Source organism: Monodelphis domestica, chromosome 4 (assembly GCF_027887165.1).
Source record: "Monodelphis domestica isolate mMonDom1 chromosome 4, mMonDom1.pri, whole genome shotgun sequence".
In the NCBI taxonomy this organism is placed as follows: Eukaryota; Metazoa; Chordata; class Mammalia; order Didelphimorphia; family Didelphidae; genus Monodelphis; species Monodelphis domestica.
The window spans coordinates 367,811,974-367,836,329 of record NC_077230.1 but is presented as its reverse complement, the minus strand read 5'-3'; the positions used below and the strand labels follow the sequence as shown (position 1 = coordinate 367,836,329).

At 44.8% G+C, this 24,356-nt stretch overlaps 1 protein-coding gene across 4 annotated transcripts in view; it reads left to right on the top strand.

Moving 5' to 3' along the window:
- The window catches only part of RIMS3 (regulating synaptic membrane exocytosis 3), a 50,354-nt gene that overhangs the window by 18,056 nt on the left and 7,942 nt on the right, over nucleotides 1–24,356 (top strand). For all 4 annotated transcript variants that reach the window (XM_007492857.3, XM_007492855.2, XM_007492856.3 and 1 more), the window contains 4 exons: nucleotides 12,059–12,200; nucleotides 14,780–14,892; nucleotides 17,208–17,309; nucleotides 19,309–19,448. In XM_007492857.3, coding sequence (XP_007492919.1) covers nucleotides 12,059–12,200; nucleotides 14,780–14,892; nucleotides 17,208–17,309; nucleotides 19,309–19,448 — 497 coding nt within the window. The remainder of the gene's footprint in view (nucleotides 1–12,058; nucleotides 12,201–14,779; nucleotides 14,893–17,207; nucleotides 17,310–19,308; nucleotides 19,449–24,356) is intronic.

Sequence of the window (24,356 nt, the reverse complement as noted above, 5' to 3'; positions counted from 1 at the left end):
CTAGAAGAACTATGTCTTACTGTACTAAAAGGACAGTGAAAGACTGTGTGACCGAGAATCACTGTTGGGGTTTCTTGAAACTATGGAGAATGGGAGTGGGGTCTCTTAGGATGAACATAAATAAATGTTCTGACTGAAAAGAGGAAAAAAGATAGAACCTGCTAATAAAACTTTTATTACCTTTCTCATAGGCTCATTGTGAAGATCAAAGGAGACAGAGTACATAAAATGATTTGTAACCTTAAAACGCAATATGAACAATAGCTATTAATAGTAAGAGTACTCAAACAGCAGAAACTGCATTGTTAGAGGGATGGTTTGTATGCATTTAGAAAGGAAAGCCATCATCACAAAGAGTCATCATGGATTCATCCAGAACAAGTCTTGCCAGACTAAGTTCATATCCTTTTTTTGAAAGGGTATCTAGATGGTAGATCAGGGGAAAGATATAAATATAACACCCTTGAACTTAAGTGCTTAGTACAATGCCTGGCTCACATTAGGTACTTAATACTTGCTGGTTGAGCAATTGATTAAACAAACCACTTGATAAGTTTCTTGTGATATATGGACTTCTGAGTAAGATGTAAATCTTAAGGCTACAATTTGAAACTGAACTCAGAAATTGGTAGTTAACAGATAAATGCCATCCTAGAGGGAGCCTTAGCAGTATGCCCCAGGGTCCCATTCTTGGCCTTATTATATTCAATATTTCTGTAACTATCTTAGATGAAGAAATAGGTGACATGCTTGTCAAACTGGCAGATGACATGAAGCTTGGTGGGAAAGGAAACACACTAACAGAACAAGAATCACAAATGCTCTACAAGGATAGAATGATGGGTCATATTTAATAAAATGCATTTTAATACATATAAATTCCAAGCCATTCACTTTGGATAGAAAAGCCTGAGTATGGAATAGGGAAGATGTGGTTAGGCAGCCATTTGTATGATAAAAGGTTTAAAGGTCTTACTGGACTGTAAGCTCAATATGAGCCAACAAAGAGTCATGACAGTCTAAAAAATTAACATCATCTTAGGCTCCATGAAAAAGGGATCAGTGGCCAGAGGGAGGAAGGTGATAGCTCCACTGTCTTCTGACCTGGCAGGACAGCATCTGGAGTATTGTATTCAAGCCTGGGTGCCACATTTAAAGACGACATTGATAAGCTAGAGAGAGTACAGGGGGAAAAATGCCCTGGATGGGGAGAAGATTGGAGTCTAGATGATAGGTGAAAAAGTTTAAGGAACCAGGTATGTTTAGCCTGGAGAAGATAAATAAGGCATAGAAGGGGACATAGTTCCCTCTGAGAGGCTATCATGGAAGAGGAATTTTATTTGTTTTGCTTCTTTCTTAGGCAGATACATAAATCATAGACATAGACACAGAGACAGATTGGCCCTAGATCATTAGAGTTTGCAGAGTCCTTAGACATCTACTAATCCAGCCCCTTCATATGACAGAGGAGGAAACTGAGATCCAGAGATGAGGAATGGATCTTCTACAAGGCTACACAGTGAGTGAGTAGAGGAGCTGGGATTCGTACATTGGTTTTCTGCCTCTATGTCCAGAAGATGCTATCTCCTACTTCACTCACACATTCATTAGTCACATGTAACAACACAAAGCTATAGTCATACAATCACTGAGGACACATGCTCAAGCACATCATAAACACCCTCACATCAATTCTCTCTCTCTCTCTCTCTCTCTCTCTCTCTCTCTCTCTCTCTCTCTCTCTTTCTCCCCTTCCCCCTCTTCTTTCTCTTACACACATACACACACCCATCACACTCAGAATCCCTGCCACCCCCTGTTTGCTACAGGTTTGTGACACCCCAGACGCCAGCTGGTTTTGTTTTAAAACCTCTTATTGCTTATTTTTTCTCAGAACAGCAACAACTCCCCCAGCCAACCTCAAAATAGGCTGCCAGGAGCTGGGTGGGGGGAAGGGGGAAGATAAGAGGGAGGGAATCTAGAGACTCCGAGGAAATGCTCCTCAAAGCTCCAGGTGGCCTCTGGAAAAGTCCTTCCCACCTCGCTTAAAATACATCCTGTGAAGGAAGGAGGGGAGCCAGCCTCACTGGGATTTCATCTTCCCATCTGTGGGGCAGGGGCTTTAGAGGGATTGGTTAGCGTGGCTTCTTAGAGAGAGTGGTTTGTTTGTCTTTTCATGTTTTCTCTGAGCTATTGTGGTCATAAGAACAAAGGATCTGGGCTGTGGTTAGGCTAGGGAATGTTGTCTGGGGATTCAGGATGTAAGAGTCTAGGCTGTGTGTATGGGAGGAGGGCCTGAGGAGTAAGGGAACATAATGGTGAATCAAGGAGCTGAAGTGTAAAGAGGAGTTGAGGGTTGAGAAAATAGAGGTTTGGGAGATTTGGGGCTGGGTCAAGATAGGGGGAATAATAGAGTTTGTTAGGGGTTAGAGAGGTTGTGAAGTTGGAGTTTGAGGAGTTCATGAGGAAGGGAGAAGGGATCACAGAAGAAGTCCCAGACCCACACAGTAGAGATCCATCAGTCAGTTAACAAATATATATTAAGTGTCTACTATGTGCCAAGCACTATCCTCAGTGCTAGGGAGATTAAGACATTCCTTATCCTCAAGAATCCTGCATTCTGGGGAGGAAATGCTTGTACATGTGAACAAAATAAATATAAGTAATTTGTTGAGGGAAGGCACCACAAACTGGGGGAAGATAGGAAACCCTCACGTAAAAAGTGTTGCTTGAGTTGAACTTTAAAGAAAGTTGGGTACTCTGAGAGGTGGAGGTGAAGCCAGAAAGCATTCTCAGCTGGGGAGAGAGCCTATTCAAAGATGCAGAGTCAAGAAATAGAATGTCAGCAAGAAGGCCAGAGAGGGAGTTGACATTCCTGTTCTCTGGTCTGAAGGCTTCTTCTAGATTATACAAGGTTCAATTCTAGGCACCACAATGTTTTTAAATCTTTACCTTCTGTCTTAGAATCAGTACTGTGTATTGGTTCCAAGGCAGAAGAGTGATAAGGGATAGGAAATGGAGGTTAAGTGACATGCCCAGGACCTCCTATCTCTAGGCCTGGCTCTCAGTCTACTGAACTGCCCAGCTGTCCCCTAGGCACCACATTTTAAGGAGGAATTTAGGGGTTCTGGGCTTGGAGGCCCTGGGCTTTGGAAGTTTGGGGGTTTAAGTCAGGCAGAATCATTGGGGGTAGGAGTGGGGGTGGTCAGAATTTCCAGTCAATTCTTGGTCTAAAGAGAGCAATATCCAAATCATTATTTAATGACACCTCCACTTTTAGTGCCAGAGCAGGTAGAGTGGACCCATAAGGTCCACTGCTGGGAGCAGGCCCATAATACCTCCAAAAGGCAGGAGGACTGTGATCAGACTCTCACTCTAAAGTCTATGATGCCAAGTATCCAGGTCTCTGGAGCTCAGCTTCTGAGGGAGGAAGGGAAAAGCTTCAGTCCCATGGATATCCCTGGAGGTAGAGGGGCTATTCTCCTCCCCCTTTCCCAGATCTGAGGAATATGGTTAATATGAAGGAAAGGACAGAGCCAAAGAGAGGGTGGGAGTGGTCCAGCTAGCCTATGCCTCAGTCAGTACATATTTGAAAAATAGTGATCAGTTCTGGGGATACATTTTAAGAAGCATGTAGATGAGTTATAAAGAATCCAAAGCAGAACCAAGGTAAGAAAGGGACTGGAGACCATGTCAAACCCTGAAGGAACTGAGGATGTTTAGTCAAAAGAAGGGGCAAGGCATAATAATTGTCTGCAAGTATTTGAAGGGCATTTTTGTAGAAAAAGTATTAGATTGGTTCTACTTGGCTCTGCAGGGCAGGACTAGGAACAATAAGTGGAAATTGTAGAGTGAGAAAGATTTATCCCAATTTTTGGAAGAACCTTCCTAACAATTAGAGTTCTCCAAAAGTGGAATAAATTGCCTTTAAATATAGTAAGCTCCCTGTCACTGGATAAGGATGCAAGATGACCACTTGCTTGGGGCATTAGAGAAGGGATTCCAATTCAGATAGGACTAGATGATCCCTAAGGTCTTTCTAGCTCTGCCATTATATGATCCTTTGAAAAGAGTCATTGAGGTTTCTTACTTCAGCACCTGGGACAGCGCAGCCTTCCTTCCTCTGCCTCTGATCCTGTTCTGATAGGAAAATTGGGATCTGGGCAGTCAGTCTGATTCTAGCACAACCTGGCACTGTTCCCTGACTTAAAATATGGTAAATTATATTAAAACCAGACTATAGAAAGTAGCTCTGTCCTGGACAGGGGGTTGTTTACATGGGACTGTGGATCCCAAAATGGGAAATAGCCTTATGCAAGGGAAAGAGTGCTGTCCTTGTAGCCTTACAATCCTATGTAACAAAAGTGAGATATAACAGTAATTTTGCCTTTTCTGAGCCTCAGTTTCCCCATCTGTAAAATAAGATTGTTGGACTCCATAATCTCTTCCAGCTCTGACATTTTATGATTCCAACACACTCACACACACACACACACATACACACACACACACACACACACACACACACACACACATATCTCAAGTTCAGTTAGGGAGATTACTGGACAGTGCTCTCCAATTAGAAATATATTGAAGAATGGAGATTGAGTGAAGAAAAGAAATGGGAGAAGCAAGAAAACCTCCCAAAGTACCTAAAGCACCCCAAGTTGAAGTCTTTCCTGAGCCAGGGAAGTATCCACCCAACTCTTTTGCTTTATACTCCCTTGCTTGAGATGAAGGCACAGGGACATTCTTCCTTATGTCTATCCATTTCTGCCTGCTGCGTTTACAGTCTCAGCTGGAGACCTGATGAATGGGCAATGCTGACTAAATCACCCTTTTCCTTCACCCTTAGGCTCCATCCTCATAATTTTAAGCAAGTTTTATTCTCTGCCCAGAGCCCTTTCCCCAGTTTCTGACTCCAATCCTGATGACTTTCCCTTTGTTAAGGGAGAGCTTATGCATAAAATTATGCAATCCTGAAGGACTTGGTAATTACTGTGGATGATTTTGTGCTTGTGTCACCCTATGACTGTACATGACAGTTTGAGTGACTGAATTTAGAGTCAGAAGACCTGGGTTCAAACCTTGGCTCTTATGAACTACGTGTCCTTGGGCAAGTCACTTCCTTTTGGTTTTCCCATCTGTAAAATTATATGGTAAGCCTAAATTCTGTCTGAAGTCCTTCTAGCTCTAAATTCTGTTATATTTGTGTCTTTAATATTTATAAATGACTCTGCATAACCTTTAGTTTTATGGACTGTAACTGTTACTGTATATCCATATGTGACCATGGGCATTTGTACTGCTATTGTGCAACTGTGTCTATGAAACTACCTGTAAGATGATGTGTGCCTCCTGAGTGTGTGTGTGTGTGTGTGTGTGTGTGTGTGTGAGAGAGAGAGAGAGAGAGAGAGAGAGAGAGAGAGAGAGAGAGAGAGAGAGAGAGAGAGCGAGAGCGAGAAGAGGGAGAGATTACTGCACTGCTATAGTGTGATAGGGTGTCACTCTGTGCTGCTGTCACACATCATTAGTGTGAGCTGTGATTGTGCATGCTCCTGTGAGCCTGGCTGATTTTGGAGGGTGTGTGTGACTCTCTCTGGGTGCTGCCCATAGAGTAGAGGGTCCCCACAGCCCAGACCCAGACTACTTTGAGGAAAGATGCTGTGTCTTAACGGATTCAGCCATGGATAAGGGCAGGATAAGGTGGGGAGAGTTCTCTGGTCAGAAAGGGTGTGACCGTGGTGGCCAGCACTTATACCTCAGGCGAATTAGCTTTCCCCACCCCCACCTCCGCCCCAAGTCCTGAGCTGTCACCCCCACCCTACGGTGTTGGAACCCCTCCACACACCAGCGGCGAATCTTGCCTCTGTCAGCACTTGGGACCCTCCCCCGGTGGACCACGCCCCCAGGTAAACGCCCTCCCTCTGGGTCCTCATCTCTCTCTCCTGATTTGCGGACGTGCAGTTAATTTTCCTCCATTCCTACACTCCCCTCCCAGCAACAGCCAATGGATTCAACCAAGTCCATTCTCTTCCCCACAACACCCTCCCCCCGCCCCCACCTCCAGGCCTGGGGGATTGTGGAGGAGCGGGGGCGTCTCTGCAATGCGGAGGAGGTTACCATAGCAACCGAAGGAGGCTGCGGGAGAAGGAAGGGAGTTGCAGTCTTAAGGGGAGCCAGCCCTCTCCCTTTTCCCTTCCATAACCTGTCACCTGAGACCACCTCCCCACTCCCACTTCCAGTCCCGCTAGTCCCAGAGGAGGGGGCTAAGAACCCCTGCTCCTCCCCCCCACACCACCTTTCTGGGCTGTGTGGTATAACAGGCAGTGAGCGGGATTGGTCCCGGGATGACTGGTTGTGGCCGGGTTACTAGTTTGGTAGTTGAGAGGGAGACTGGAAAATAGAATTTACTTGCTTGTAAGATTCAGTTTCTTTGTATTTTAGGACGGGATGATGGAAAGATGTGGACTGGACAGTAGTCCGGTTAGACTGATTCAAAGTGCTTGAACGGCCGGACCCAAAGAGAACTCATGAAGATGGCATGTCAGCCATCACAGTTTTAATAAATCAAGTGTTTATTAAGTACCTAGTATGTGTCTGGCCTTTTGCTAGGTAGTGGGGATCCCAAAAAGAAAAGAAACATTCCAAGTGTTTATATTTGACTGGGAGGAAAATGTATATACCTAGAAGGAATTTTGAGACACTCTAGGGGTCTCTGGGGAAGAGGAAAGATCAGGATGAGGGTCATGTAAGAGGCGATTGGAAGAACCCTCAAGGCACTGGGGATTCCATTAAAGGAGATAGAGTCGTGTATATGAGGAATATAAGCATGGTTTGACTGGAACTGTAGAATGGGTGAAAGAAAATAGTATATCAAAGCCTGGGAAGTTAGGCTGGAGACCTGTTGTGAAGGGCTTCAAATGCTAAACAGAAGAAAGTGTGTTTATCCTAGAAGCAATAGGGAGCCACTGGAGTTTCTTAAGCAAGGGAGTGACATGGTTAGACTCATGAGTTAGAGTCTCATTTCGGTAGCTCCCATGGAGGAGAGCCTGGAGAGGTACACTGGGTCTCCAGTAGAGTGGCCAAGGGATCTGAATCTTGCCCTGGGCTATTTAACATTTTTATCAATGACTTGGATAAAAGTTTTGTAGGTAGCCCAAAGCTAGGAAGGCTGGATAACATACTGGACCACAGTCAGGTCTACAGGTCCAGACTACAACACTGGACCAAATCCAATTCAATTCAACAGCCATAAATATACAAACCACACTTCAGTTCAAAAAAATAAACTTTATAAGTATAAGATGGAGAACAGGCTTGGCTAGGCAATAGATCTGGGGATTTTGGTAAACTGCAATCTTAATTTAAATTGTGTGCTGTGACAGCTAAAAAGAAAATGCAATCAAAGACTGCATTAAGAGCCCTAGCATTCAGAACAAGTAAGTCAGTCATCTTACCATTCTCTACTCTTGTCAGGAGACATCTATATTGTTGTTCAGTCTTGGACAATATATTTTAAGAAGGATGTTGATGGACTGGACAGCCTCCAAAGAAAAGCAACTATGATAGTAAAAGGCCTTTAAATATATATATATATATATATATATATATATATATATATATACACATATATACATATATATTTCCCCTAATTACATGTAAAAACAATTTTAACATGATTTTTTTAAGTTTTGAGTTCCAAATTCTTTCCCTTTCCCTTTCCCTTCTTTCCACCTTCCCTCTTTCATTCCCTCCTACCCTTACTCTCTCCTCCCTGAAATGGTAAGCAATCTAATATAGACTTTACATGAGAAAGCATGTAAAGCATTTTTTCCATATTGGTCATTTTGTGGAAGAGATCTCAAATTTTAAAAAAATAAGTAAGGGGTAAGTAAGAGGCTCAGTGGATTGAGGGCCAGGCCCAGAGAGACTAGAGGTCCTGTGTTTACATCTGGCCACACAATTTGGAACTATGCCCAAAGGGTGCTAAAAGACTGCCTGTCCTTTGACCCAGTCATAGCACTGCTGGGTTTGTACCCCAAAGAGATAATAAGGAAAAAGACTTGTACAAGAATGTTCATAGCTGTGCTTTGTGGTGGCAAAAAAATTGGAAAATGAGGGGATGCCCTTCAATTGGGAAATGGCTAAACAAATTATGGTATATGTTGGTGATGGAATACTATTGTGCTCAAAGGAATAATAAAGTGGAGGAATTCCATGGGGACTGGAATGACCTCCCGGAACTGATGCAGAATGAAAGTAGCAGAACCAGGAAAACATTGTACACAGAGACTGATACACTGTGGCACAATCAAATATAATGGCTTCTCTACTAGTAGCAATGTGTAAGGGGGAAAAGGGGTTTATTTATAAAAAAGGATGAACTGGATTATTTAAGAATAGGGTGGCCAGGAATTTATATTAATTCCAAAGAGACTTATTTACAATTTATTTACAAAATATAGAAAGAGTGAAGTTAGAAAATCAGAGAGAGGATAGGATAAGATATGTAGCTTAAGCACTAAGTATTTTTCTCCAACCCCTGGCTCAACCCGGGCAGGGGAGTTTAGTTCTTAACCTGAGAGGCCTCTGCCCTTGTAGCTGAGGACCTGGGAAAGTCTCTCTCCAGAGGTAGGTCTCTCCAGACGCTAGTTTCAGAAAATCCAGGAAAGGAGTCAGCTTTTTCACTCACCATGTGTCAGTCCAAAAGGAAGAAATTTAAGAACAATCTCACCAGTAACAGGGTCTCAGTTCCAGTCAGCAGATTCTTCTCTAGTCTCAACTTCAAAGAAATGAAGAACTGTGTCTCACAGGAAGTTGTAATTCCTTTTAAAGACACTTTCTTTTGCATCACTTCCTGTGCCTTCCTCCACTTTTTACATGGACAAATCATAGTCTAAAACCTTGCTTAGGACTGCCCAGGAGGCAGTCAGTCGATTCTGAACATGTGAGTCAGGGACCTCTCAGACTAAATGATTAAGTATGATGTTTATACATTTGGTGATTAAATCTAAAACTGGGCAGGGGAGTTAATTTAATTTTCACAATCAGGAGAGAGTTAGTTCATTTAATTTTCACAATCAGGGGAGAGTTAAATTTAATCTTCACAAATACAGTGATCCAGAACAATTTGGAGGGACTTATTAGAAAGAATGTTATTCACATTCAGAGGAAGAACTGTGGGAGTAGAAACACAGAAGAAAAACAACTGCTTGATCACATGGATCTATGGGGATATTACTGGGAATGTAGACTCTAAATGATCACCCTAGTGCAAATACCAATAATATGGAAATAGGTCTTGATCAATGACACATGTAAAACCCAGTGGAATTGCACGTCAACTACAGGAAGGGATTGGTGGGAGGGGAAGGAAAGAACATGAATCTTGTAAACATGGAAAAATATTATAAATCAACAAATAAAATAAATCTGGCCACAGACACTGCCTAGCTGTGTGAATCTGGGCAAGCCATTTAACTCCCCAGTGTCCAGCCCTTACCTCTCTTCTGCCTTGGAATCAATACACAGTATTGATTCTAATATGGAAGATAAAAGAGTTTGAAAAAATATGTTTGTCTTCATTCAGATTCCAGCAGTTCTTTCTCAGAGGGCAGAATGCATTTTTCATCATGAGTGTCTGGGATTAGAATAATTAAGTCATTCACAGTTGTTCATCAAAAAATATTGCTGTCACTACGTACAATGTTCTTTTGGTTCTGCTCACTTCACTTGCATCAGTTCATGTAAGTCCAGATTTTTCAGAAATCATCCTGTTTGTCATTTCTTATAGCCCAATAGTATTCCATCACATTCATACAACACAACTTGTTCAGCCATTCTCCTAATGATGGACAACTCCTCGGTTTCCAGTTCTTTGCTACTACAAAAAATAGCCATCAATATTTTTATACAAATAGATCATGAAGGGCTTTTTGAGACTATGATATGAAAGAAGTAGGTATGGTTAAGCTGGAAAACAGAAGTCAAGAGGAGATAGGAATTATATGAGAGCTATTTTCAAGTATTTAAGAGGTGTCATGGGGGGAAGGGATTGAGCAGAACTAGAAGCTAGTAGGAATTGGGGGGGATGGGTGATGATAGGAATAGAGATAGGGATAAGGATAGAGATGGGATGGAGAGAGGGATAGGGATGTGGGTAGAGAAATCAACCAGGAAGGCAGATTTAAAGTCAATGGAGGGAAGACCTTCCTAGAAATCTGGACTGTCCAAAAGTAGAGTGGGAAGGATGCCTTAGAAAGTAGCACATTCTCCGTCCCTACAGTGGAAGATCACTTGATCTAGTTGGAATCTTGTAAAGAGTAGAAGGTAGATTAAATGGCCTCCAAGGTCCTTTCTAAGGGGTCTCAAATGTGACCTAGTAGATAGAAGGCTGGACAGAGAGTTAAGAACCCATTTTCAATCCTACCTTTCACTTGTGAGAGTTGGGTGACCATGAGCAATCACTTTTCTGTCCTGAGTCTCAGTTTTCTCGTCTGCAAAAAGGGGTATTCATATCTCTCTCATAGGTTTCCATTTGTGATGTGATGGCCACAGGTGAAAGACTATAGCATTTTTAAAGCTGAAAGAGACCTTGGAGATCACGTAGTTAAGTCTTCTCCTCTTTGCATTTTTACCAATGGGCAGCTAGGTGGCACAGAGAATAGAGTGCTGGGCCTGGAGAGGAAGACATGGGTTCAAATGCAACCTTAGACACTTATTAGCTGTGTGACCATGGGCAAGTCACTTAACCCTGTTGACCTCAGTTTCCTCATCTGTAAAATGAGCTGGAGAAGGAAGTGGTAAACCATTCCAGTATCTTTGCCAAGAAAGTCCCAAATGGGGTAGCAGAGTCAGACATGACAACAACAACACACATTTTTACAAAATGAGAAAATAGAAATCAGAAAAGCCAGTGACTTTCCCCCAAATTACCCAGCTAGGGGTCTGAGATAGTGTCAGGAAGGAAAAAGGAATGCTGTAGAGGGGAAAGTAACAGTTTTTGTTATAGAGTCAGATTGAGAGGGAATATAGATCTGAGGTTATAGGCTTGGAATAATGTCAGGCAGAGGAGGAGTGTGATCTCAGGGTGATGGCTTTTATTGTGTTGTCACCCAGGGAGAAGGGTGTTGGTCCTGTAGTGATGAGTTCTGAGATGATGTCGGAGAGAGCTGTAGATCTCAAATGATGAGTATATTACAGTAACAGGCAAACAGTCATAGGCTACTGGGCTTTGCCATGACATCAGATGGCAGCGTGGTATCAGTCCGGTGCTGAAGGGTTCCCAGATAGTATTAGGTGGAGAGAGGATAAATCTGAGCTGGGGTTAGTTATACTTTTTTGTCTTTCAGAGGCCATGAATTCTAGAAACTCATATTAGGCAGTTTGGGGCAAAGGAACAGAAGCTGAGTAGGGCAGGGGGATAAGAATGAATGTGTGCAAATTCTAGGGTATGTGAAGTTTCTTTCTTTTTTTTTTAAACCCTCACCTTCCATCTTGGAGTCAGTACTGTGTATTGGTTCCAAGGCAGAAGAGTGGTAAGGGTTAGGCAATGGGGGTGAAGTGACTTGCCCAGGGTCACACAGCTAGAAAGTTTCTGAGCACAGATTTGAACCCAGGACCTCCCTTCTCTAGACCTGGTTCTCAATCCACTGAGCTATCTAGCTGCCCCCTATGTGAAGTTTCTTGATCTTTACTAGGAGAGGGCTGCTATTCTGTAGTCCTAGATATGGTAAATCTGTTTGTGTGTATAGGGGACTGTCATGCTGTACCCCATCTCCCCACAAATGAAAGCTGAGGCCCTTCTCTCTCCTAACATCCTCCTTACTCGCTCTCAAAAAGGGCCAAAAGGGAAGGTTAGGGAAGCCTTGAAGGCTTCTTTCTCTCTCCCCCCAGTCTGCCTAGGTCCTGAGCTCCTAAGCTAAGGGGGCAACCAGGAATCACTGGGACCACTGAAAGAATGTGACTCACATCTCTCTCCAAGGAAATACATGCCAAAACTTTCTTCCCTCCACTCCTGTGTGGCTAATGTTTGGGTTCCCTTTCCATGTATCAGAAGGTGGACCTAAGAAACTACCAAGCAACATCAGGCGGAGCACAGAGACCGGCATTGCTGTGGAGATGAGAAGCAGGGTCACCCGTCAAGGGAGCCGAGAATCCACCGATGGCAGCACCAATAGCAACAGCTCCGATGGCACGTGCGTCCTACCTACCTGTTCCCCCATATCACTGGGGCATGGGGTGGGCCTGGGACCTCTCCTTTGTAAGAGTCTCAATTATCACCTTAAAAGTCACAGAATTTCAGGCTCAAAGAAAAATTGGATATTTTCCCCTTTAACCTTGGTTGCTCCATCTATAAAATGGGGAAGTGAAGTTAATAGATATTTACTGAGCTCTGGCATTCAATGGTTCTCTTGATTCTTCTTCCCTCCCTTGACTTCCACACAATCCAGAGAGGAAGAGATGCCGATCTCTAGAAGGCACCAAGTCTAGAATAATAGTGAGAACCAAGAATTGAAGGCCCAAACTCTGGGATTTCAGGCAGAACCCAAAGATGCCAAGGCTCTGAGATAGTCCTTGCCTGGAAGCCTAGAGACTTGTGTTCTAGTCCTGACACTCATTCACTGTGGGGCCTTTGGGAAGCCCCTTCTCCTCACCAAGCCAGAGTTCCTTATTCTGTAGGGGAATGAACTAGAAGATCTTTGAGACCCTTCCAGCTCTGACGGCTTAGGATTCAACAGCAATGTGGTACATTGAGGAAAGCATTGGCTCTGAAAAAAATTCTCTCTCTCATGTTTACTTTCCCTTTGACTCTGGTCAATTCACTAATCAACCAATCAATTAAACATTTATTAAGCACCTACTATGTCCCAGGCCCTGTGCTAAGTGTTGGAGATGCTAAAAGAAGCAAAAGTCAGTCCTTGCCCCCAAGGAGCTTACGATCCAATGGGGAAACTCCCTGGCCTGTTTGCTCATCTGCAAAATAAGAGGGTTGTTCAATATGACCTCTAAGATCCCTTCCAACTCTAGGTCATTGCGCCTATCATTCACTCAGTATTATCTATCCATCATGACACTGCTTGGTATGATCAATGTTCTTATCATGGGTCTGTCTTCCAGTGATCTCAAAGCACTTCTCAGAACTGATTTCCTTTTGTCCCCTGGAGGGGTGAGATTTTTTTTTTTAATTTTGGGGCTTTGTTTAATATCTTTTCTTTTAAAGATGCTACACGGTCCAACAGGATTGGCCGTCTACAGCATAGAACTAATTTATAGTCAGCTCTCAATTACCTGCTTTGTGGATTAGTTGGCCCAAGGTTTCCCTTCCCAATCACCAGCCCTTCAACTGGGATAGTTCTCCCCTCTCCTGCCTTCCAGGTGGCTCCAGGGCTATCTCCCCTAACGACTTCTAGAATACCGTCCCCTCCACACTACTGAGATAATTAGGGGCCGAATTGGGAAGAGGGGAGGAGTACAGCGAGGAAAGGTGAAATAGGATGAATTCAAGAGTGACATTAAAAGGACATTTTATTTTATTTTGTTTTTATTCTCATGCAAAACTGCTTCCATATTGGTCACTGTTGAAAGAGCATGTTCATACAAAACCCCAATCCCAAAAGAAAACCATAAATCCTCTGATGTGAAAGATAGCAGGCTTTGATCCATTTCCATCCGACTCCAACAGTTCTTTCTCTGGAGTTGGATAGCCTCCCCCCAAATGACATTTTTTCAAAAGGTGATCCGCCATGGTCACCCTTTCCAACAGTAAGGTAACCAAGAGTTGGCTGTTATGACTACCAGCATGATTTCCCCCCCTTCCCAAGGGAGATGTTATTTCTTTACATAGAACAACATTTCTGGACTATTCATTTCCAATGTTCAAATAAATCAAAAGTCCCCCACACAGCAGGAGACAAGGAGCCCACAGTCATCCAGCAGCCATGACGAGTCAACCACCATCCTTAAAGCAGTGACTTCTGGGCCACAGCATTAGTCACAACCTTGTGCCAATAAGGAAGTATGAGATGAAATACATCAAATGAGTTAAATAGGCATTCAACGTCTCTGAATAACAGTTTAATTCAATTAAACAAATCATAGTAGTTTAGCTTGGTCCCTTTAAGAGAACAAGGCAATGACCTTTCTCCTAAAATGTTATCTACCATTAATATCAGCCTCATATTGGTGACTAGCACATGCAATGCTGTCACTGAATTTTATTCAGCTTCCTCCTCCTTCTCCTTTTTCTCCTCCTCCTTCTATTGCATCTGCCACCTCATATTTCCACAGTACTTTATTATGTGCCAAGGGTCTTCCTGTGGCCCATTGGTAAACTGAGTCACTAAGGTTCCTTCCTCCCATGGCTATGGCCCAGATCCTCTTGTTAGACTGTAAAGTTCATGAAAAAAATAGACTGTGTTATCTAAATGTGTCTCTCCCAGTCCTGGGTACAGGGCTCTCTGCACACAAAGATTGACAGTCATTCCTTGCATCAATCCTGAGAGATAGGTATTACAAATAGCATTATTATTCTCATTTTACAGAGGAAGAAACTGAGGCTTGGGGTAGGAGAATTGACCAGCCCAAGTTCAAACAGAAAGTAACTAGCAGTTGGTATTTGAATCCAAGTCTTCTGACTCAAAGTTTCCACTACCCCTTTCCCATTCTGCAGAGGGGGAAACCAAGGTCCAGGGACGGGAGGAACTAGTGTCTCTACACCCCCAGGATATCCTAACCTTGTGTCTTGTATTTTTCCTTTTTATCTTGTTGCCCACAGGTTCATCTTCCCCACTGCCAGGCTGGGGGCTGAGAGCCAATTCAGTGACTTCCTGGATGGCCTGGGGCCAGCCCAGATTGTGGGGAGACAGACATTGGGGACACCACCAATGGGTAAGTCTCCTAAGGAGACTAGGATGGCACAAGGGCAGTATCCTTTCTCAGTTCTCTTCTTGGGTGGGTGAGAGGACCACTGCCCTGTCTGGAATCAGCAGGTAGACCTTATTTCGCTATTAGATGGTGTGGGAAGAGCTGGAATATTCCATTTTCCCTAACTCCTCTTCCTAATTAGCAGATGGATAGAAATATAGTCACTATATAGAAAGAGCTGCTTAATAGAGTCACTAGATGGATGGGTGGACAGGTGGATGGATAGATGGATGGATGGATGGATGGATGGATGGATGGATGGATGGATGGATGGACAGGTGGGTGGGTGGCTGGGTAGGTGAATGGATGGATAGGTGGGTAGGTGAGTTGATGGATGGATGGGTGGATGGGTGGGTGGATGGATGGATGGGTGGATGGATGGATATACTTAGTATACACTTACTTTGTGCCAGGCCCTGTGCTAATCTCTTGGGATGCAAATACAAGCAAGCAAGAGAGTCCCTGCCTTTCAGGTTCATATCCTAAAAGAAGAGAACTCTATGCCAAGGACAACTGGAAAGAGGGGTGAGGGGCATAGGGAGGCTGCATAGTATAGAAAGGGCCCAGAGGCCTGCTTCCTGGCAAGATGAGCTGAAAGCTCACCTACCAATATCATGGAGGGGAGGGGAGAGGAGGCAGGGGTGCAGAAGATAAGAGTGATATCTGTCGTTTAGGTAGCCTGGTGTTGAAATCATTGGGAAGTGCTTTCCAAAGTCTAACTTTGGTTCCCTCTGCTGCAGCTCATCTTCCTAAGCCATCAGATACCCAACAGTCAAGATTCTTCCTGGTGTCAGTGGAACAAGTTACAGGGTCATCACTTCTGTAATCACGGGCTGGCTCTGAACATTTAAGAATGATGCCCTCCAAAGACCAAGACAGTGAAGTACTGGGCTAGTTTTCCCTGGAGCCTTATTGCCTGGTTAGGGGAGAAATAGGATGCTCCCCCCCCAGAACTTCTAAGTTGCTTTGAACAATTAGACAATCAAATGAAATTTAAATTTTCCAGGTCCCAATAACTGCCTGTCCTCCCCCACCCAGACTCCCTCAGTCTAGCCCTCTCTCAACAAACTTGGCAAATTTTGTTATGATCTAGAGGATTAAAAAACTATGGATAATCCCCACAACAGTTGCTCATTCCCATGTCTTTTCTGTTTGGGGTTGGAGGTAATTTCTCTAGATCCCATTTTCCTTCCTTATTTTCTTTTTCTTGTACTGTTGTGGAAACTAGTCTGGGTTGCCTGAGTGAATATTGGATGGTAGCTGGGGAAGAGGCCTTGACCCAGTGGGGTCATTGTGGGAGAGAGAAAAGCAAGTCAGGGATCCCCAGAGACCAGGTGTCTGAGAGTCAGCCCCCATCCCCACCAGGATTCTCTGTTATCTTTGAGGGGGAAGGAGGTCTCTCTCTTTTCTGCCATTGCCCCCAGCAACTGTGCCCCTCTAATCTTAGGAGTCCAAACACTCCAGCCCCATTTAAGTCTTGTCTGTAGTTGGACTGACCATGGTCCAATCAACTTTTACAAAGAAATACTTCAAAGATACAGCAAGAATAAGCCTACGTCCCCCAACACTTGAGGCACATGATCCCCTCTCTACCATTTCTGAGGAAGGAAGGAATTTTAGGTGCAAAGCTTAATTTAGTTCCTACATAGCGTTAGTCCCACCACATCCAAGTTCAGATTCTCTGCCCCACTCCCTCTACTAGCACTTAACACAGGGCCTGGCACATGGTAGATGCTTAATAGATGTTGACTGCCTGACTGCTGGACTGGCTGCAACGTTCAGCCTGTAATCCTGGGCTCCAGAACCCCCTTACCTTGAGCATCCAGGCTGGGAGCTCATTCCCTACACCCAGAACAAATGAAACGGATAAAAGGTGTCGAGTAAATGCTTCAAGGAAATGAGTCCTTCCCCTCCAGTCTCGAGGGAAGAAGAGAGCAACTGCCCCAGTTCAGGTAGTTTTAAGGATTCAGCTAGTTCCCACCTGATGTCCCAGCATTCCAGCTCTTCTGTCTGCCAGGGGCAGCTCCCAAGCATCCTCCATGTGGGGAATGCCCTTTCACATTGCCTAGGCATGTGCCCAACCAGTCCACCAGCTGGATAATTTAACTTACTGTCACTCAGGAAATTTCCCAGCCTCTACCCTTTGGATTATGCATTATGTGGGGTTTTCTGTTATTGGAAGGGGGAGTGTAAGGATCAAGCTCCCTTAATATAGAAAATTGAGAGCTGAGGCTGTGACTGGCATAAAGTACCCCCCTTTTCTCTTTCTTGGTGCCCAGGGGATGTGCATATTGCAATGATGGACCGCAGTGGTCAGCTAGAGGTGGAAGTGATCGAGGCCCGAGGCCTTACCCCCAAACTGGGCTCGAAGTCCCTCCCAGGTACGGCTAACATGCTGGAGGGGGGATGGAGTCCTTGGGCTGGGTTGGATGGTGGACAGGAATTAGAACCCCTGCAATTCTTCCATTTCTGATCTGCTTTCTCAGACCACTGAGATGGTCTAGGCATGAGTTATGCATCACACCCCAACTTGAAAGACTCGGAATTAGGATGCCTGGGTCCAAAGCCTGGTCCTGCTCTTTGCTAGCTGTGTGATCTTGGGCAAGTCCCTTAACTTTTCTGCCCGTCGGTGTCCTTCTCTGTGAAATGAGAAAGTTTGGCGCGTCCTATGATCTCTGTGGTCCCTTGTGACTCTAGGGACTCTAGTAGCCCAAGATCAATGGAGAATGGAAACTGGCATCGTAAGAAGACAAGGAATTGTTGGCTTTCCTCCCACTTGAAGTCTAATGCCCGTCATTCGACTTCACATGGTGTAAATCGGTCCACTTCTCCACTACCAGTTGTGGAGGCTGCATTTTAGGGAAGATGGGAGAGCTGGAGGCATTGAGAGGCAGCCCAGGATGGGCAAAGCTGTGCCCTCAGAGGACCAGTTGAAGGGATGAGACTATTTAGAAAAAGATCGTGCAATTACAGAGTTGTTAAGGAAGAGTCATGCCTGAATCACTTTCTGTTCTTTCTGACATAATGAGGGGTTAATGTAATTTATCTGAATTTATTATTATGGATGAGACATGGGGAAGTAGCATGTGGCTAGACCATGGAATATACAGTTAAGTAGATTCACAACTGGTTGACCAGACTATAGAAGAGTAGCCATTGATGACTGAATGCTAACTTGGAGTTCTAATGAAATAAAATTTAATAAAGATCAAGGTAAAATCTTATACTTGGGTTTGAAACAATCAACTTCCCTAGTCCCTGACTAATTTCAGCTATCTTTTTCCTTTTAACCCTTAATTTCCTTCTTGGAACTAATAATGTGTGTTGGTTCCAAGGCACAAGAGAGGTAAGGGCTAGGCAATGGGGGTCAGGTGACTTGCCCAGGGTCACCCAGCTGGGAAGTGCGTGAGGTCAGATTTGAACCCAGGACCTCCTGTCTCTAAACCTGGCTCTTAATCCACTGAGCCCCCCAGCTGCCCTTACAACCATCTTTTAAAAACTTATTTTTGACTGAAAAAAGATCTGAGTGTCTCAGTGGAGTACAAGGTCATTATGAGTCAGGCAAAAGTAAGGATGCAGTCTTGGGCTGAATTAAGAGAGTTCTGGTGTTTGGGCTCTGGGTAAGAATAATTCTGCTACACTCTATTCTGATTAGACCATATCTAGAGGAGTGTGTTCAATAATGGGTGCCATCTTTTTTTTTAAAGAACTTATTTAAAACCTTTACTTTCCATCTTGGAATTAATACTGTGTTTTGGTTCCAAGGTAGAAAAAGTGGTAAGAGCTAGGCAATGGGGGTTAGGTGACTTGCCCAGGGTCACACAGCTAGGAAGTATCTGAGGTCAGATTTGAACCAAGGACCTCCCCTCTGTAGGCCTGGCTCTCAATCCACTGAGCCACTGTCGTTGCCTTCTGGGTGCCATCTTTTAAGAATATTGATAAGATGGAGAAGGCGCAAAGTAAAGCAACCTGGATAGCAAAGCCCTTGATATTTCATCACTGCTTGGATAAACTGAGGGAGTTTAGCCTTGAGGAGAGAAGGGAACATGACATCTGACAGTAAGTTTTTAGAGGGCTCAATGGAAGAAAGATTAGGCTTGTCCTACTTTGCCCTACAAGGCAAAGAGTGGAAGTTTCAGGGAGGCAGATTTCAGATTGATGGAAGGAAATCCCCGATGGGGGTGTCTCAAAGCAGAAGGGGCTGCCTTTCGGGGAGGGGCTTCCTTGTGACCGGTGGCCTTCAAGCAGAGGCTGGATAATCATCTGTCAGATACGGGCTCTTCAAAGATGGCTGGGACGGCATTTCTGTGAATCTACACCATCTGGGCTGCCCTTTCCCATGCCCTCCATTCCTGACGTGCCCCTCTCACCTTCTTTCAGCCACCTACATCAAGGTTTACCTGCTAGAGAATGGAGCCTGTTTGGCCAAGAAGAAGACAAGAGTGGCCAAGAAGACATGTGATCCCCTGTATCATCAGGCCCTGCTGTTTGATGAAGGTCCCCAGGGAAAGGTGTTGCAGGTGAGCTTCCTTGGGGCACAGGATTCTGGGTAAAGCCCAGGCTCCAGTGGGGGGAAGGGGTGCTAAGCTGCTGAATGGCTGGAACTTTGCTCCATGATGGAAGGTACCCAAAGGGGGCCAAGTCTTCTTCTGGGAGGACCCAGGGAAGAGAAGTGGGTGGTGGTTATATGGCAGACCCTGGGAGACTGGATGGGACCAGGGAGTGTGGGATGGAAGGTGAAGAACCGACTCTCAGACTGGAAATGGCAACCCTCATTTGAACAATTCCAGCCAGTCCAAAATGGAGTGGGCTGCCCTGGGAAGTAATGGAGGTCTTCAAACAGAGTCCGGAATGGTCGTTAGTTGCAAAGGAAGATCTCACCCTGATACATACTGGATGAGCTGGCTTCTGTGGTCCCATCCAGCATCAAGGTTCTAGGCTCCCATGAGTTATAGAGCCATAGATCCCGCAGTGAGTCGAATTCATGGAATTCTAGGATTTTTTTAAACCCTTACCTTCCATCTTGGAGTCAATACTATGCATTGGCTCCAAGGCAGAAGAGTGGTAAGGGCTAGGCGATGGGGGTCAAGTGACTTGTCCAGGGTCACACAACTGGGAAGTGTCTGAGGCCAGATCTGAACCTAGGACCTCCCATCTCTAGGCCTGACTCTCAATCCACTGAGCCACCCAGCTGCCCCCTGACTTCTAGGATTTTGAACTGGACAGCACCTTAAAGATCATCTCGTTTGACTTTTACTTTTTAGCCCATCGACTTGCCCAAGATCACATAGGTAGCTAGTGGGTAGCAGGACTCGATTTCAAAACTAGCTCCCCATCTGAAGTTCTTACCTTAGAGATTGTGGCTCTCTTGGAGGATAGATTTGGAGGGGTGTTTAAGTTGGATGGGAGAAAATCATATCTTTATTTTCATTCACTTCTACCTGAATTTAGCATTTCCTTCAGCTATTTATTTTGCACCCTTACCTTCTGTCTTAGAATCAATACTGTGTTGATTGAAGAGTGGTAAGGGCTAGACATTGGGGGGTCAAGTGACTTGCCCAGGGTCACCCAGCTGGGAAGTGTCTGAGGCCAGATTTGAACCCAGGACCTCCCATCTCTAGGCCTGGCTCTCAATCCACTGAGCCACCCAGCTGCCCCCTCCTTCAGTTTTATTTTAAAACACTTGATTCTGAGAATGAGTTCAGAGACTTCTCCAGACTGCCAGGGGGCATCTTTGATCTAGGCCAATCCCCAAGTTTGACAGGTGGAGAAACTGAGGTTTAGCCAAAGGAATGGGTTTTATCCAAAGGCACACAGCAAGCAAATGGCAGAATCCTGACTCGAATTCAGCTCTCCTGAGTTCCAGGCTAACAACCTTTCCACTCGAGCCCATGTTTCTGAATAGCTTACGTGCTGTATCCTGGGGAAATCCACTGAAGGTCACAGGATTTATGGTTGAAATGGACTTTGATGTTATCACTGATCCATTTCAGTCACGGCTGACACTTCATGACCCTATTGGGGGGTTTCCTGGCTACTTCCTTCTCCAGCTCATTTTACACATGAGGAAAATGAGGCCAACAGAGGACCATGCCTTGCCCAGGGTTACATAGCTAGTAAGTGTCCGAAGCCAGATTCGAACTCAAAAAGAGGAGTCTTTCTGACTCTAGACTTAGCACTCCATTCACTGAGCCATCCAGTCATCCCGAGAGGGAACTGGGGGAACTTTCCATTCAGCAGCCAGTGTGAAGGGTCTACTATGGACAGAATGAAAACAGGTCTTCCCCTAAAGGAGCTTCCTTCTCCAGGGGGATCCAAGATTACAGAGAGAAGCAAAAAGAAGATGGGATGATGGGAGGGGGGGAATTAGCGACTGGGGAGGCAGGTTGTGGTAGAGAGCATTTCAGCGACCAGAGATTTCCAGAATTCATTCATCCATGGGATTTTCATCATTTCAATTTTATTTTTCAATCAACAAACACATATTTTTCTGCCTCCTCCCCCCACCATTTAAAATATTTTAATGTGTTATTTTCCCCAATTTACATGTAAAATAAATTGTTCTTTTTTTGATAAAAGTCATTTTTAAGATTCATTTTTAAAATTGAGTTCCAAATTCTCCCTCCCATTCCTCCCCCCTCCCCGAGACAACGGCAAGCAAGTTTGATATAGGTTAAACAAGTGTAGTCATGCAAAAGGTATTTCCATATTAGTCATTTTGGGAAAGAAAACAGAGACCAAAAAAGCCCCAAACAAGAAAAAAGAAAGTTCAGAAAAGTATGCTTCCCACCCGCAGTGGCAAATAGAAACCCAAGTTCTTTCAACAAACATATTTAGTCAAGCAAAATAAACTCCCACATTAGCTATGCCCCAAAATGGTCTGTCTGCATTTACGTCTGATACTCCGGAGGTTTTCAATCAATCAACAAACATTTAAATGTTTTACTGAATGCCAGCCACTGTACTAGGAACTTGGGATACCAAGGCAGAAATTAAATAGCCCTCAAGGAGCTTCCATTCTCTTGGTGAGAATTAAACTTCAAGGGCTGCTAGGTAGAGCAGTAAGGGGTCTGAGATCAGAAAGATCTGAGTTCAAATCTAGCCTTGGGCACTTGGTAGGTACCTGAATAGATGTATGACCCTGGGTGAGTCATGTAACCTCTGTTTGATTCTGCTTCCTCATTTGTGTAATGGAGATAATAATAGTACCTATTTCCCAGAATTGTGACGTCACAAAAATGTGCCCTGTGGTACCCGGCACAGTGAGTGCCATATAAATATGTAAAGTTGTAGCTACAAAATTTAGTAACCATGTAAGGCAGAAGGATCAGCTCTAAAGAGAGAAATGGGCCAGTGGATGAGGGTCAGGGGCCCTCAGTCCGGGCTGTAGGGACCTTGCTGCAGGGCAGCCCAGAGGGCCGGAAGCCAAGTGCAGGGTTCTGTGGAACCAAACGGGGAAAAAACATGCTTCAAATTATTTCCAGATAGGAAAAAAATTCCGGGGCCCCAGAGGCAGGGGAAAGAGGAAAGGCAAAGAGGCAGGCTCTGAAAGGGACGGGAATCCTGGGCCATTTCGCCTGAGTGCTGCTGCTGGGATTGTTTTGTCCCTGGCCCTCTCTGGAGTGGCCAGGATTTCCCTGGCTGGAGGATGGGGACTCTGCAGCCTGGGACAGAGCCTGGAAGCTTCTCAGGAGTCCCAGCCAGGCAAACGAAGGTGCTCCGACCAGAGTGCCCATCCCAAGTTAGCTGAGGTGCGAAGAAATAATATTGATGAATAATAATAATGGACATTCTTAGAACATTTTCTTAAAACGCCCTTTAAACTCTAAAACTGCTAAGTATCAGTTCCAAGGCAGAAGAGCGGTAAGGGCTAGGCAATAGGGGTTCAGTGACTTGCCCAGGGTCACATGGCTAGAAGTGTCTGAGGTCAAATTTGAACCCAGACCTGGTTCTCAATCCACTGGGCTACCCAGCTGCCCCTCTATAGATAGCACTTTTAAGATTTGCAAAGCATTTACAAACATTATTTCATGGTATTTTCACAATCACCCAGTAATCAATCCTATGAGCTAAGAAAATCAACACCAATAAAATGCAATAAACATTTGTTAAGCATCTACTATGTGCCCAGCACTAGGCTAGAAAAGAAAGACAGTCCCTGCCCTCAGGGAGCTTCCCATCTAGTGAGCACCAGGGGATCCTCCCCCAGCACTGGAATGCACCACCGTAGGAACCAGCTAGACCAGTGCCTGTATTTTACAGATGAGATCTCTGAGGCCAGAGATGGGAAATATATAAATCATCTAAGGGCAGACAGAAGGCAAGTGGCAGAGCCCAGGAGCCACAGTGGGAATGGTCACATTTTATAGATGTGGAAACTGAGGCTCAGAGAAATAAAGTACCTTGCCCAGGGGCGGGATTTGAGTGTTGTGCTTATACTGCTTAGAGTGAGCATTCCAACTCCAAAGCCTCCAAAGAGGCTGTCTCCCTTCCAGTCTGCTCTCTGTTTTCTCTCCCAAACTACAGATTATGTTTTCCCTTCAACAGAAATCCTAGTTATGTACTTTGATGATCTAGAGAGGAGTGAGGAGGAGATAGATGGAGAAAGGAATAGAAAGAAGTGGCAAAGGACAAAATCAGGCATCCAGTTGCAGTAACAGCAGAAGGGAGAAGGAGGAGGAGGGAGGAAAAGGGGAGGGAGACAGAGAGGGGGGGGAAGAGACAGAGGGAGAGAGAGAGGGAGGGAGAGAGAGAAAGAGAGGGAGAGAGACAGATTTGGGGAGAGACAGACAGACAGACAGAGAAAGGGAGGAGAGGAGGAAGAGAAGGAGGAGGGGAGTAAAGGATGAGGATTGGCAGATTTCTGAGCCAAGCAGGTCAAAGATCAGGGAAGTTTAGGAATTAGTCAAGAAAGTCCTGGGGCTGAAGACAAAGGTTCCCCTGAGTCAGATTCAAGAAGGACTTGAGGCCCTGGGAAGCTGACCGGGTTCAGTAAGGCCCAAAGCCCAGGGCTAGATCCTAAAATGGCCCAGTGGGACTCTGTGACAGGCAGGAGGCTAAGGAGAGGGGGAGACAGAGCCTGGGGACAGATTCGGGGATAAGTTTCAGGAGAGTCCTGGTGATGGGCTGTCTCACACAGTGGGTGATGAGTTTCTCCATCCTACATTCGACCTGTCAGAAATGTGAGGCAACATGGTGGTGTGGAAAGGGTACCAGTTTGGGACCCCAAGTCTCCTACTTACACCCCGTGGGTGGCTTCAGTTTTCTTTTCTGCAGACTAAGAGGGTTGGGGTTCCTAGCTTTTTATATACTGCTGGACCTCTTGGGCAGTTTGAGGAAGCCTGTGCACCCCTTCTTCAAATCAAATATGTAAAGTAAAATCCATCAGTTAGAAGCCAGATAAAGAAGGTTTAAATGAGAAATGTAGA